General features: G+C 40.9%; 2 protein-coding genes across 2 annotated transcripts; one reads left to right on the forward strand and one right to left on the reverse strand.

The window, feature by feature from the left end:
- The first annotated feature begins 4,010 nt into the window (after nucleotides 1-4,010).
- LOC131228722 (uncharacterized) lies at nucleotides 4,011-5,174 on the forward strand. The gene is made up of 2 exons (XM_058224572.1): nucleotides 4,011-4,170; nucleotides 4,628-5,174. The coding sequence occupies exon 2, from the start codon at nucleotides 4,630-4,632 to the stop codon at nucleotides 5,005-5,007; it is 378 nt and encodes a 125-aa protein (XP_058080555.1). The 5' UTR covers nucleotides 4,011-4,170; nucleotides 4,628-4,629; the 3' UTR covers nucleotides 5,008-5,174.
- Nucleotides 5,175-6,446: 1,272 nt separating this feature from the next.
- Nucleotides 6,447-16,061, reverse strand: LOC131228720 (uncharacterized). The gene is made up of 7 exons (XM_058224571.1): nucleotides 15,820-16,061; nucleotides 14,073-14,142; nucleotides 11,306-11,365; nucleotides 10,034-10,148; nucleotides 8,208-8,323; nucleotides 7,954-8,078; nucleotides 6,447-6,813 (listed from the first exon to the last, which is right to left on the reverse strand). The coding sequence occupies exons 1-7, from the start codon at nucleotides 15,894-15,896 to the stop codon at nucleotides 6,693-6,695; spliced, it is 684 nt and encodes a 227-aa protein (XP_058080554.1). The 5' UTR covers nucleotides 15,897-16,061; the 3' UTR covers nucleotides 6,447-6,692.

Here is a 16,061-nt window from a genome sequence, read left to right on the forward strand (position 1 = left end):
AAAGGAGCGAGGGCGCTATTTTTCTCGACTCACCTTTCGAAGCAAATCGCCTTTTTAAAAAAAAAAAGGAGGAAAGGTGGAATCATTCCTCCTGAATTTTATTAGGGTGAAACTGGAATATACAGCCATTCGGGCGGGTCCCAACAAAAAGGCTCCGGACTGCACCTATCATATACCTCATCTCCTACACATGATTTATCAACAAAAACAGAGAAAAAAAAAAACAAAAACAAATTGGAATGTCCTTGAAACGTGGTAGCATTGTCCGATGTAACGACTGGAGAAGGGCAGCAGCACACGACCAATCCAGAAAACAGGGCATATCTCCCCTCCTGCACAGTTTTGGGCTGATCCCAGAACAGATGGGGATCAGCCTTGCACTTGGCTAGACCCGACATTCAGGATAAGCTCGATGGAGTGAAGGTCGCAAACAAAAAAGAGGGGTGATAACAACATTTCGCTGGGAGAATCCAGCAGTATCCAGCTGCAGAGATTGCTACATCGAGCACGGGAGGCTGATTCTTGAACTGGGTTCACCTGATCGACCCTAATCCGGCATTGTCTAGCACTAGTGTTCCTCTAATATTACTCAGGAGATCAGCTCGGCATGTGTAGAGTTTGTTGGGCTGCCCTTCGCTGGCCATTCTTGCCAATGCGTCCGCTACCAAATTGCATTCACGGAAAGTGTGCTTGAAGCAAACTGCCCTGAATACTATATATAATGTGATCTGTGAAGGTCGCAATTGGCGAGATGGACCATTCAATGCGGGGCCCAAAATCATGTCTGTGTGAAATCTTCTGTACAAATGCAGCAAGTAACACTAGCCCCAAAACATGGCAGATCTAAAATTTTGGTGGGCCACAACACTGGAAACAGTAGGATGTAATAACTGCCAGGTGAATAGTCATGAACATCTCTACCTTTTCAAATGATTCTTCAACTTTAGGTTTTAAAGAGACATGGGAAGAAATCTATATTATAAGGAGAATGCTTGCCTCTGCAATTAGTTTCCAATGGCAGATAACCTTAGTACCTTACTCTATTTAAGGGACATTAAAAGACATTTTAAATAAAGTAATTGGTATTTTAGGAATTAAAAAATGTGCATGCTTAACAACATGCTGTTAAATTTCACTGGCAAATGTCGCTTGTGGTTATTGAGTTAAAATATTTTTTATCCGTTTCTTTGATCATGACCGTTGGATGTGGCCTTCTTGATAAGGCCATTTCCATAGTGCGAAATGTGACTCCGTTATTCCGGCACATGTAAAACATCACGGCTATTTCTACATATCATGTCTTTTTCGAGATATGGTTTCGAGGCTTAAAAGAGGAATTTGGGTTAGGGTTTCTACATTGCAAAAGAAAGGAAAACCCCCCCTCCCTCACTGAGAGCTTCTACATTTTTCATCTTTTAAAAAATCATCTTCTTTGTGGTTATAAATAAAAAATCAGTACGGTGTTGGGCGGTATTCTATTAGTGTATTTTTTTGCCAGCGAGTGCAAAGAAGGGCTGTAGAGTTGTATCATGAGGATAGCAAAGCACTGTAGAGTTGTATCCTAAGGATAGCAGCGTTGGCAATCTCTTTGTACCAGTACTCTACACTGGGGTGAGAACTATCTCAAAGATAGAGACACGTATGTGTATCAACTCAGTGTTCATCTGATCGTATTACAAACTGAGATATGAATTCCAGGTGTGAGGTTTCTTAGCACAAATTCTTTTCCGCCGAATATTGATAGTTTACTTTTGCAGTATTCCTAACATATATTTCCTAAGAAAAAGCCAAAAATCTCAACAAAATGCCTAATTTCTCTCACCAAAACCAGCTTCCCCAACCTTCACCAACAATGCTCAGTAACTTGCAACTAGATACTGAAGTTGCTTTTGGAAACAGAAAGCTACATGGGGTGGAACTTTTATGAGATATATCCTCTCCATTGAGTATGCTGCCCCATTCTAACCATTGAACCCAAAAATCATGATCATTCAAAACTCAAGTAGACACTCGGAAGGAACACACACCGTTAGTTTTGCATAAGGCCTATCATGGCATTATGTATAATCCAATCCATTTATTCAAGGTGTCTCATCACGATGAAAGAATACTCATCAGTAGCAATATGTCTACACTTAGTTGGACACACACTGTAAATTTAGAGGTTTTAGGTATATTTTCATAGGTGGTTTACCTATGGATGGCGTAAATTTTATGCATGTTAAGTCGTTTATACATGTTAGTGAAAAGAACCCTACTTACGCAGCATGCCCAGGTGTTTTATGACTTTCCTTTTTCCTTATCTCTCTTTTCATCTCTCTTCATGTGCGCTGCAAATGCCATGTCTCAATTTATTTTAAAATTTTGGGAACTGAAAAATGTGATTGATGTGTATTAGACCTTATCCATAAAAAAGCTTCGAGGGTCGATTCTCTCTTCGCTATCATTCTCCTTTCGATGCGTGGTGCACAAGGGTCATAACCTACCGCTATATGATTGAGCTATGCAAGAGATGGTTGTGACCCTTGCTTCTAGGGGTGTACACGAACCGAGTTAGCTCGCTCAACTCGACTCGAAAAGGCTCGATTTGACTTGGTTTGAAGCTGAGTTCGAGCCGAGTCAAGTTGATTTTTTGAGCTCAAAAAAAATTTGAACTGAGTTTGAGCTTGCCCGAGCTCAACTCGACTCGACTCGGATCGAACCCCAACTCGAATCAAACTCGGATTGAACTAGTTCGGTGACTCGGTTTCTCTGATATTGATGTTGCTCACCAAGTGTTTGATGAAATGACTCAACGAAGTGTAGGCTAGTGGCAAAGAATGTATGTATATGAAACAAATACCATTTTTCCTTGATTTGGATATTGCCTATAAGGTGTTTGATGAAATACTTGCAAACAGCTACTGCTGTTTTACATAAAATGAGAAATTGAAAGTGCACTGCATGTGTTTGCGAAAATGCCGTAGAGGCTTAATTTTGGCTTGAACTCGGCTCGAACTGGCTTGAGCTGCTAACCGAACCGAGCCAAGCTGGCGAGTCAGGCTCAAGGACCGAGTCAGCTAGTGGCCGAGCCGAGTCAAGTTTAGGCCAGCTCGACTCGGTTCAACTCGGTGTACACCCCTACTTGCTTCCATGTGCAAGGGCCATTGCCTGAAAATTGCAGTGATGAGACACTTCTATCCGTCCAATTTCACCTGTTGGAAGGGTTGGATGTCACACAAACACCATGCAGGCCCCAAATGCTTCTACAGGAAAAATAAATAAATAAATTAGATGAAGGACATTTTGGTCACTTCACACTGAAAAGGAATGTTCCACGTATTTATAAATTTCGAGGTTTATATGTAGCTGTTAAAATGGTTCCATAGTTTGTTTCTTTTGGGATATGGCACTGGATGGGGTGACCCATCAGATCAACGGTCCTGATTACTCAGTGGAGAAGCAAAAGATGGGCAGACAACCATCTCTAGTAGCCAGCAATGCCATCAATCCAACATACTGATTTCCAGCCTACCTCTTAAACTGATCAATCGATCAAGTCTGTCTGATCGACCTGATTCTTCTGCAGTGGGCCATCTATGGATGGTTTGGATCATCCAATCATGTAAGGGAGGATTGTGGGCCACCCGCAGTAGAGCCCACCAGATGGATTGTCCTGTCCCATCTTTCCTGGGCCACTACTTATCCTATCAGCACTCTCCATCAATCTAGACCCTCCAGATAGTAGACCCACAGAGATAGAACATGTCCTGGAAATCACACGTAGCAGACAATCCTAATCATCTAATTGGTGGGTGTCCATCAAATGGACAATGACAACAAAAGATTCTCAGCCGTCCAAACTCGACGGCCAAAATCAGACGGTTAAGACTGTCCAAGGTCTGGATTTACTTATATGTGTGTCCATGATGGGACCCACAATTGGGTCCTATCCCTTTTCTTTTTAGCACCATTTTTCATGGCCAGAATTTAAAGATAGAAATCATTTACTATTTCTATAGAAAAGAGAAGCATCTAATCTGGATATAATACCAACCAACCATCTTCTTCTCACCTTATCCAAACACTCCCCTCTCATTCCCATACAAAGCAACCTTACTCTCTCACCTTCTTTCCAATCTCACTCACCACACACCCATCTCAGCAAAAATCCTCCTTTCAACCACAAAGGTAATCCAAAATCCTTCTCTACTGAAATAGAATTTCTATTTCATTTCATTTCATTTCTCATAGAAGAGATATAATTTTCATTCCATCATGTTTGTGCCATATCCAATCCATATAAATGGCTGGCCTCACCATGAGGCTTACCTTATGCAAAAAATCAATCTGATCCGCCCATTAGGTGGACCACAACTATATTTGTTATTATATAAGCAGCTAACGACTGTTTTCTATGGTTTGGCCCACCTGATTACCGGATCGAGTTGATTTTTGCACTAGGCGATTCCGATGGTGGGGCTAACCCGTCCGGCAGATTGGCTTCCACATAAACATAAAAGGCTGGAACTTATTCACTGGTTGGATGGTAATTGAGCATTTCTCCTCATTGAAATTCTCTTTATCTATAACTCATACATCAGTACATGTACTTGTTCTTTGTTTGTGGGCTTTGTGGGTCCCACAGGAATGTCGACGGCATCTGCTGCGCTCGCTCCGTCAGCTGCTGTTGTCGCGTGCCCCGGCCGCAGCCCGTCGCAGAGGAAGGAGAGAAGTGTGGTTTACATAGGAGGGATGAATTCCTTTGGTGGGCTAAAAGCCAACAACAGCATAGCCTCTCTAGGCCTGCCAGTGTGCACCAACCAGTCATTTGCTATGGTTTTGAGGTCATTGAAGTCAGCTGCACCACAAGGCAAAGGCAGAGGTGGGGGAGCACTCTCTTCCACTTGCAGCGCCGTCGCCGAGATATTCAAGATTGCAGCCATCATGAACGGGCTCGTTCTCATTGGGGTCGCTGTTGGATTCGTTCTCCTCCGAGTGGAAGCGACACTGGAGGAATCCGAGTGAAAATCTACAAGATATCATCTATACCTTCTTTTTTTTTCCTCTCTCTCATTCTCATGTAGAACTGAGTGAATTGTTTTGGCTATGTAAATCGATGACTCGGGGTGATTAGCGAACTGGGTGTTAGTTAAAATTCAGTTGGATTGGGGTAAAGAAACCATTCAATTTCAGCGTGTTTGCGCTCTAAATCTTTCTTTCTTTCTTGTTTACTCAAATGGGATTTTAATCTGATGTCTAAATGCATAGACAATAGATTATAAGATGCATTGATGTGTTAGTGCTAATGACAACTCAAAATTGGAAATTAAAGAAGGCTTGTAGCATACAATTAGTTGTATGTGATCTAAAAACTATATGATCTGAGGCCTCATGTGCCCACCTGGCATGCGTGTGAGTCATCTGAGCTACCCATCAGGTGGGCCTCATTGTGTCGATTACCTGGTCCAACACTAAGTCACACATACGTGGAAAGAGTGCATGGTTTAAGAAGAGTCCACATCCAGTATTCAGGCATGGAGCTGCGTTATGAGCCAACCAGTCTGATTTTAGTTCCAGGTCATCCACATGGTGAGGCCCACCTTATGCATACATTGGATATGATCCATACGGGCTTAGCATAATGGTCTGCCATTCATGTTATCCACATCAATTCTAGTGATTACAGGTTTCTGTGAAATCAGTTCTTTCAAGAGAGAACAGAAAACTTTTGGTGGGCAGATCCTTTGATTCTTACAAAGCTAATGGCAAGCATGCTTCAGTGAAATTGTAGCCATTCAAGGCTCTTCTTATAAGAAAATTTCCCTTGATTTAGCTGCGCCCTTGGAGATATGATACTCCCAGATCTCCCAGAGTAATTTCATGTCACCAGGATCCCAATCTAAGAGATTTGGGACAGTAGCAAGGCAAATCTAGAAACCCATTTTGGTGGTTTAGTCAAATGAGGGCTAGCTTTCGCTATAATCCCATCGAGTGCTAACATAGCATTCGTGTGAGAGATATGGCCCATTATCAAGTGCGCCCACTGAGAACATCCGCTGGCCAAAAATGTATGTTGGTCCATTTATCAGGAGGGCCACAATGTTGAATATGGACTACCTGCTATTTTCTTTTCTAACAGTACACTTTCCTCGTACATGTTGGGGCCACCTGATGAGTGGACTGGCTTGGTTTTTGGGCTAGGGCATTTCCCCAGTGGGACCCACCTGGAAAACTGCCCCTGATCTGGCGCATGTATGCTACATTGGCACATCCGCCACAAAAATCTTCTCCACTCCGCAATCTGCACAGTAATCTCCTCCAAACTTCTCTAGAATAAGTTCAAATGCTATGACCAGTTTCTCTCCATGTCGTCTAAAATCCTTCTGCCATAGCTATAACCTTCAATCGAATTTGCTGTGTGAGTAAAACAAGCTAGGGTCCTCAAAGAAAAAAAAAAAAAAAACTGAAAGAGAGAATCCCTTGAATAGCATTAGCACTAAAGTACACTAGTTTTGTGGACGATGGATTCAACTATGATGAAGCTTGAGTCAGCTTCTACAATGCTAGAAAAAAACATGACAGATGTCACTGCAATAAACAAAACTTGGAAGGTGTTTCCTTTGAAACAAGATTATGACGTTCCGAAAACCTTCCAAAACAAATCATCTCATCAGTCTCAATCTGTTTCTTTCTTCTTCTTTTTCCCCCCCTCAAACAGGTCTCTGACATGCGCTGAATAGCTGCCAACTAATAAAGGCCATGACCAGTGATGAAAAGAGTTCAAAGCCCACAACCTTTGGAAGATGCCACCCCAAACCTCGTCTCAGGTAGCTGCAAAATAGTATTAAAAGAAAAACAAAGACAATGGCATTTGAAGTTAGCAGGACTGAAATTGCTTAAATAATTGCATAAGATGGACGGAAAACTCAAAAACTGACACCAAGACAAAAACATAGTTGCAAAATGATGCAGCATGAGTACACTTGTAGCTAAGCAAAATGAGGAACCGATGAAGAATTTTGTAGCAATAATATCCGAAACCTATGTTCATCGAGTACAGCTACAGGGATTGTCGAGTATCGGAGACCATCTAGAGGGTAATTGTGTTAAAATTTTCACAGCAACGTTAACGCGCTACCACATTACCACTTAGCTGTTACATTTCACTTTAAATTTAGAGAAAAGCATGTCTAGGATTCAAAATCCAGGAAATTCTGAGAGTTCCAAGTCTTGGAAAAGGGGGACCCCCAATCCCTTCTGAGCATGGTTGCATGACGCATGAAGCGGTAACAGATTCAGGTGTGGGTGCAGGGAAGCATCTGTTTCAAAATGCTATCAGGTATAAAAGGTTAGGATGCGGGAGCAGGAGCGCAAGTTCAAGGCAGGAGAGACACCTAGTTTGAAGGATCCTGCAACTAAGCTTCCGAGTCTCCACATTGGGTACTGAGTTTTCAAAGGAGCTGAGAATTGTAGTCCGAAACCAGAGAAATTTAATGCCTAATCATGAGATGGTGACTTGCCCAAGCAGTCAACTTAACCCTTCTCTTGCCAGAAATACCACCATTCATCATGTACTATGGCCCAAAAAATATTCCCCTCCGGCTCATCAAATGGTCAAGTATGTTAAAAAAATGGAAGATCAAAAGGTACTGACCAATGGCCCGCATTCAATGCAGGCATGTTATACATTTGATGGCTGGAGGAGCCTGATTTTCAGGCCATGGTACATACAGAAGGGGCCCACCTGATGAACACCTTGATATCACACTAGTGCCACAATGATACATGAGAGTAGGATTTGTCTGGCAGGGGTACTGAAACGAACAGATGTACTGTGGAGTCGCCCGGACAACCAACAATGCGCATAGGCCAAATTTGCAGAAAAAAGACGTTCAATCAACTCAAGGAGTCAATGAATTTTATTACAAGTCTAATTACTGGTGGACACACAAGCACAGATCAGAAACAGACCTTGTAATTGATGGCATGGTTGCAAGAATTCCAGCACATGCATAAATTATAGGAATCAGAGTCTTGGGTTTGTTCTTCCGAAGCCACATCAAAGATCCCAAGGCAGCAAGGGACACATTCAACACCTGACCTCACGAAAAAAGAAAAGAAAAGAGACATTCAATTTTTAGAAGTTGATTGGCTGGTAAAATGAGAATAGGAAGTTGACTGACTCGTAAAGGAGAGAATAGGGGATACAGGAGACAGGAACGAACCAGATTAGCATTAGCTTCAAGACCTTGGAGAATATATTCCCATGTAAATTCTAATCCTCTGGCGCCTACCCAGAGTGGTGCAAGCCTGTGGAGAACGGAGTCTGCGAACGCCCAACCTGGCAAATTAAAATTAAAAAATAAGAAAAGGAAACAGAAAGGCATAATTACAATATAGGTGATTGGATTTATCCTCCACAGCACCAGATCTCACAAGAGCTTACCAGCTCCATTTCTCACTCCTAAGATACACAGAAATGCTTCTGTGAGCATGTGAGTGATACATGAGTAAATACATGTATCTATGGATGTATTACAAATGCGCACTGAGAATACTATAAGAGAAGGTCTTAAGTCCAACAGGTTGGACCATAAGTTACTGTACACCAAGTGGGTAAACCTCCAACATTTCATGTGCGGCAATATCCAACTTGTCCAATAGTTTGGCTCCCATCACACGGCTTGCATTGTGCAAAAATTTGGCCAAATCCACTCAACAAGTGAACCGCACTTGGATTTTATTATTTATCAATGGCTATATATATATATTCTCTATGGTGTGGTCCACAGGATGATTGGATGGGGCTGACTTCTGCACAAGGTGATCCTCATGGTGAGGCCAACCTATTGGAAGTGTTGGATGTAGCAAATACATGATTAGTTGGAAGTTATTCTCTGGGTGGACCAGTTGGATTTGACACCTCATACTATAATAGAAATTTCAAAGAAGCTAGATTTCAGTGTCCAAACTCCAGTATATGTTGGTGGCTCTGCATGACTGACAAGGACAGCTGCCTAAGTTTAGAATGCCTAGTATATCATATAGCAAACTAATCATGCTTCCATGTTGGTGCGACAATTCTCCACAGCATGCATATATTCAGATAATCGTGAAAGAAGTTCATTCATCGCTTCTTTCTATAACATATCGTATATCACCTTCATAGGGACACTAGTGCTGTCCCCAAAGCTTATAAATTACAAGTGGGACAGAATCATCAATTGGCCTGTCTGCTCGTTCCATGCCACTATTGGCAGCCCATGATGCAAAAATCACACTGATTCCATGATCCTAACCATCTGATCAATAGCATGAGAAATGACAGTCAAGATCTAGCAGAGAAACAAAATAGGTCCAACCATCATCTTGAATACCATCAATTGGTTATGATTCCCAAGCAGTTTAGTTAGATTATGCCAACCCTCCAATCTATAGCATATAAAAAAATGGATATTTATAACAAAGTGGCCAAAATTCAATGGGTTGGGATCATCTGATCTGCGTGGTTTTGGCACCATGGCCTGTCCCAAGATTCAGATGGGATATCAGAATGTCAATGAGCATATAAAACAACAATACAGAAATCACAGGCTTTATTGAACTAGTGGTAAAACAAATGATGGCATACGCCATCAGAAGGAGAAAACAAGCCCTAGATATAACCAAAAAAAAGAGGACTTCTTTAAATTACTAGATTTTATTGAATAGAATACCATGGGGTACAACTAGGATGCAAAGCTACACAAGTAACCTCAAGAAACCAGACCACTCCAATGGATTCGCAACTCAATAAGCCAAGAAAAAAGGAGCAAGACAAGAAACATTCAAGTATGCCAAGTCCATATTCACATCAAAGATACAGAGAAGCCTAAATGCACCCTAGCCCTTATTAGAAAAAGGCATGGCAGCGGAAGTTAAAAGACCCGTTCTCTTTTGGATTGTTATAAAGAGAAAAGGGAATTTCACGATCAAGTTTGATCACTCAAAATTAATGATTTACAGAAGAAAATACATGTTTGAGCATATAGAAGAAACCAAGGTTACTCACCGAGCCCAACAGCTTGGAATTTATGATTTTGGGAAATGTTCCGGTGAGTCAACTGTGTCAATGCAAAATAAAGCCCAGCAACATCTATAAACCCAATTAGTGCTTTCAACAATTCCTGAAAAACATAAGCAATGATCCGTTAGCACATAGGATGCATTTATGTGAAACAAGTAATGCATTGTTCAGGAATAACGGATTCCAGCAACCATTAACCAGATAAAGAAAACAACAAAAAGAGAGGCACACCCCCTGTTTTATGGGCTTGTCTCTTCAGTGTAGGGGCTTCTGGGACCTCCTTCCCCAATGAATCTGGCAGCAATCAAACAATCTTTCTATACTGTCTCGTTGCCAAAAAGTCTTGAAGATTCTGCTAGCTTAACATATGCAGTTTTGCTTCTTTTTTTGAAGGGTATGCAGGCTTGCTATTTCATGTGCTTTACTCTGTTATTCAACTTTCTAAAATTTCCATTTTCTTCCACGCTTTTACCTTTTTTCAAGTTTTAATAATTTAAATGGTGATTAGATTAATCCCACAAAATTTCTGTCCATTCAATTTTGAGTTGGAATCAGCTGATTCAACTTTTATTGACACTGAGCAAGCTGAATCTGATTCCCAAATGTGAACAGTGGAAAGATGAGCATAAAAAACATGCTTATATACATAGATAAATAGATGCATACTGTGAAATAATATGGTGTTGGACACCGCTGATGAAACTTCATTATTGGAAAACCTCACAATCATCTGATGAATAATGGCAGTGAAAAATACGAATCGGATTTTGAAGGAGGAGGAGGAGCACTCAACCCACAACAGATAGAGAAGGATTTATTTAATCACATAGTTTGGGCTCCTAGAATATGGCGCCCTTGTGGCAATCTATTTGATTGTATCGAAATGACCAATGAATTGGGACCCACTTGCTTTAACCATTTAGAAGGTGGGATCAGTGGGCACACTTCTCATAAGTTTATCAATGTAGAGGCTCCACTGCTAGTTGTGTCTACATTTCCATCAAACAGGCATCATATATTCATTGCCCATAGCTCAATGGTAGACAGTCTGCATTTCAACATTGAGGTTTCCAGTTCAAGCCCAGCTTACCAATCAAGAAAATGATAACAATAAAAATAAATACACATGAGGTTCATTTACTAGTTAACAGTCAACATCACCTTTAAATGTAACGGTCAGTTCTTCAAGAATAAAAAATAGATCCCATCAAGTAAAATCTATGTGCTGCATATGGGAAATCATGTTATGGAAAATACCTGATATGGGTCAAAACTGTCATTCTCCGGTACTTTGAGAAAGGTTGCAAGGCAAACCAGCTGCCAACATAAACAAATAATGTCAAATATAACATGGTATGTATCGGTGTAAACTGTATGGAAAAACAACCATGTGTTAATTAAAGTATACATCAAAGATACGTATGTTTGATAATAATAACCTTTGAGCTTGGGGAGGTGAGATTTTTTTCGTGAATAGAGATTTTACTATGTTTTTGTAGGTAGCACTGTCAATGGATACTGGGACAAGAGGGTGCCTGGTGGACCCAACCTGATTGTAATGGGTCCAGGTACAACTTTTTGGACCCATTAAGAAATTGGGTTGGGTTTGGGTTGCAACTTTTTGGATCTGGTTAAAATTTGGGTCAAGCTGTATTCGGATCGGTTCCACAAACTTGGATGTGGTTAAAATCAAGTTGGATCAGGTCAAGTCAGGTCCTAGTCGGTTCTAGTTAGTTTTGATATTAATATTGTATATACTAAATATATATTAATTATTCTAGCAAGGAAAGGATGCTTCTTAAGCCATGCACACGTAAGAAAGCCTGTTTACACCAACGCATGTGTCAAAGTGGCAAATATGTGTGCAATATAATCCATCCATTGGGTGAGTCTAACCATGTAAATGCTCTTCTTTGACTCAAACCCTAAATCCAAAGACCCTGAACGCGATCAGATCCAGACCCAGGTCTATCCAGGTCTTCAAGAATGAGACCTGGGTCCAAAAGGATCCGGAACTGGCAAGACCTGCACCCAGTTAGCGTGGCATGGCTTGGAAGGTGTATGTGGATCATGGCTGTTCATCTAGTGGACCCTGACATGGATGGGCCATAAACTGGAAGTCACACCAGTGGAACAATCATGCTCATTTGATTGATAGCATTTAAGCTGATGGTAAACAAGAATTATAATGATTAATGGTCGACATTTATCAATGAAAATATGGAAAAGTGATGCCTAGGATCATCTGATCTGCGTGGTTGTGAAACCATCGTCCATATATTGTAGGATCCACTTGATGGATGGCCCTAATTGAGCCAGCCCTTGTCATGTGTGGAGTGGAGAAGGCATATTGCTCTTGCTTTGTTGATGGGTATTTTCCATGTTGAGGAAGACAAGAGGAGGGAGGGGACTGGTGTTAGTTCACCGAATTCTGACAGAGGAATGAAAAACCTAGACGCCCCATCCTCAATCCAAACATAAACACACAACATGTGGCAAGTTTGCACGTGTTCCAAACTGGGTGATCAGTGGGCTACACATGTACAAAGAAACAATGGTCAGAAAAGTGACCTAAACATGCATGTGTTGCCTGCCTAATTAGTTGACCTTCCAGATTTATAATATAGCGGACACAAACCATTGGAAAATCCTATGAACTTATCGGACCTGCACACATATTTCATTTGGCACATGTGATGCAATGGTATTTATATTTCCAAAGTTGGCATGCATTCTGCAAATTGTAATCGCAGTGCAATTGTTTTTGGCACTTGAAGATGATTCTTTGGCTTGGCATGCCTCATTCAAAATGGTAGTGTTTCATTCACCTTAACACATGGCATATATGCATGAAAATTTGGACCAGTCAAATAGCAGATCCCATTGTGTACGGACCATATTCCAAATCTTAGATTGATTCCATTTGGTGACCATCACATGTAAGAATAAGGAGGGAAAATACAACAAGCGAAATCAGATGGTTAAGACCTTTCAATATGCAGCATCCACAATTGGTCCATGATTTGCATGGTCAGAATTGAGATGTGCCATGGTATTCGCAAACTCTAAATGCACAACTGTAATTTTCCCTAATACAGATAAAATATTAAGTCTTTCCACTAGTTTGAAATTTGGCGATTCTAGACAGAGGATTAAAGGCTCTGGCCAATCATATGCAAAAAATCAAGGATTAAAATGTCTGTAAAGAAAGTTCTATGACTGGGGGAGTCAGAAAATCAGAGCCCACAATGTTAGACACTATTTCTTTTCTCTCAATTACATATAAAAATTGTATACGTTCTATAAAAAGTACGCAATTGATACAAGTAAATGAAGCAGTAAGGATATGTGACAGCTGGTTGGGTTAGCTAGTTGAATTTCAAGCATGGCCCACCACAGGTTGTGCTCAGGTCCAGACTCCTAGGCCAAGCTGGCCTAGCCAGGTCAAAAGTCCAAGCAGGCATCAGGTCAAGGCTCATTGGCCCAATCAGCATCATAAGCATCCGAACTATTGGTTGTTCTCAGGTCAAGCTTGGCGGGAATTGGCCTTGGGAGAGCTAAAATTCTATACGTGATTGGACCAAGTCTGGGCCATGATAGCTTGAAATTTCGTACAAGGCAGGACTAGGGCCCTTCTCAGGCCTGATCAATTTCAACTGGGTCAGGACCCAGGCCTGGTCAGTCTCAGATTGAGGCCTTGTATGATTGGGTCAGGTTTAGGGCGATCCTGAGACAATCCACTTATGAGAGAGAGAGAGAGAGAGAGAGAGAGAGAGAGAGAGAGAGAGAGAGAGAGACTACAAAATATAAAGATTCAAGATTTGCTAGTGGTAAAAGTGGTTGCAATAAAATATTTTATTCCAGGTTTGTGACAATAATACTCAGTGTTTCTCAAGCTGAGAATGTCTGAGTCCCGAAAGGTTAACTAAAGCACAACATTCCCCATTTAATGAAAAAGATCAATTACAGAACCTTTTTTGTCTAAATAAATAAATAAATTTATGACAAAAATCAATTTACTAACCTTTACTAAAGCTGTCCCAAGATAAACAACAGCAGCTTTAACAGACGTTCCAACAGTATCGTACTCCGATCTGCATGCAGACATTCAAAGCAGAAATAAGACCACTGAAAATGTAGAGACCGACTGATTTGATATTAGATGCGAAGACCATGATTGTTGTGAAGCACATTTTGGAGCCCTACGCGCAATCAATATGTTCAATAAACAGATGAAATCATACATATTTAAGGGTGTGTCTGGTTGCACCAAATATCACGAGATTTCATGATTAATCGGTCTAAATTGGGGCAAAACTACCATTGAAAAAATGGGACAAATTTCATGATAGTCTATGAAATTTGGTGCGAACAGACGTAACCTTAATTTTTTCATGTTTGCAATAAAATAGTGATACTATATTTCATTTAATACAAAATAATAATAATAATAATAGTAAAAAGATGGAACCAACCATCTAACAGAATTCTTATTGAACTCTACTGAAAAATAGTTTCAAGGACTTCCACTGAGCAATGGGATAGATACAAAATCTCTGTTATCATCATAAGGATGCAAGGCTGCACTCATTCCCAAATTATTGGCATGTTAACTTCCAGTCGGTCTCAAGGTTATACTGCCAAGAATTTGGGGCCAAATCATGTTTGATCCCACTCAAAATGCAATTACCGATGGGCTGATTTCTGCCTTCTTTTCAATGTCAGTTGGTGCGCTCCTTGTTCGGCAGCAGAATTCTTTCAAGCCTGGCATGGGTTCAGTTTTGGCAATTTCAGAACCATCCTATGGAGGATGAGTATCCACGCGGTCTGGAGGGCAGTTTGGGAGGAAAGAAACCAAAGATGTTTCTCGGATGTATCCAGTTCAGCTCATGTAGTTTCTTCTAGAGCCAAGCGTATGTTAGTGGAATGGGCATCCCAATCAGATAGATTAAAGGGCCATGATTTAACTTTTATTGGCTTGTAAAGGTACTGAGTTCTTAGGAGTTTCTGCTCTCTCAGCAGATTCTCTTTTTTTGTATTAACTCCTTTTAATATATATTACGTTACCTTTCAAAAAAGAAAAAAAAAATGCAATTACCGATGCACCACAACATACAGCAAGAAATGGTGATTTGGGGTGGTACAGGATGCCGACAAACGGCAGTTTTAACCCAGATCACCATTTGAGGGACATCCAAACACATCCCAAACTAACAGAACTTGATTCCTACTGGAATTTGACACGGCCAACCCAATTTCGATAATTTCTCGATTAAATTTTCAATTCAAGATTAATCTACGATGTACCCAAGTCATTCCATACACTCCTTGCTTCGTAAACATACCATGTTCATCTGAACTTTGGGAATTGATATGTACACCCGCGCCGTTGATATATAAACCCAACCCCATATATTTTGGGAATTGTAGCAGTACACTTTTGTACTGTTTTTTCTTCCGAAATTAGAAATTGGGTGTTGGCATATCAATCAGGGTGGGTGTAAATAGTGGCTCCGGTTAGCCGATATTTCATTGCGAAATTCAAAAGAAATATGAATTCGAGAAAGCGCGACCATAGGATCTGAAGTTTGGACAGGAGACCTATTTTGGACCGTTGGATGAGATCTGGAATCGGATAGCGATATGAAACAAAGAAGGATTCTTCCTACTTCAGTGATTTGGAGGAGGAGGGAGTGTTATAAGATGGCTAAGTCAAGAAGTCAACGATGGCAGATCTGTAAATTGTTAGGAAAGGAAGGGGGAATACTTACAGTGGGGTTGCAGAGTAGTAGACGGCGTGAGGACCGAAGGTGAGAATAGCGCAGTTGAAGAAGTGGAAGATCGTCATTCTCTCTCTCTCTCTCTCTCTCTCTCTCTCCGTCTGTAGAGGCGACAGCGCACCAGGCGTATGTTAGCGAGTTAAGCTGCTACAGATAGGAGGAGATGATTGAGACTGAGAGAGAGAGGTGATCGTTGGATGATCTACGCCATTAAAAGGGGAAAGGGAAGGGCC

Source organism: Magnolia sinica, chromosome 16, assembly GCF_029962835.1.
Source record: "Magnolia sinica isolate HGM2019 chromosome 16, MsV1, whole genome shotgun sequence".
Taxonomy (NCBI): Eukaryota; Viridiplantae; Streptophyta; class Magnoliopsida; order Magnoliales; family Magnoliaceae; genus Magnolia; species Magnolia sinica.

Bases quoted from the DNA above. Each gene is read 5' to 3' on its own strand.
- LOC131228722 (XM_058224572.1), top strand. From the start codon at position 4,630: ATGTCGACGGCATCTGCTGCGCTCGCTCCGTCAGCTGCTGTTGTCGCG.
- LOC131228720 (XM_058224571.1), bottom strand. From the start codon at position 15,896: ATGACGATCTTCCACTTCTTCAACTGCGCTATTCTCACCTTCGGTCCT. The intron at 8,324-10,033 runs GTGAGTAACCTT...TTAATTTGCCAG, and splicing joins ATTCCAAGCTGTTGGGCTCG to GTTGGGCGTTCGCAGACTCC. The intron at 6,814-7,953 runs GTCTGTTTCTGA...ACTATTTTGCAG, and splicing joins ACCATGCCATCAATTACAAG to CTACCTGAGACGAGGTTTGG.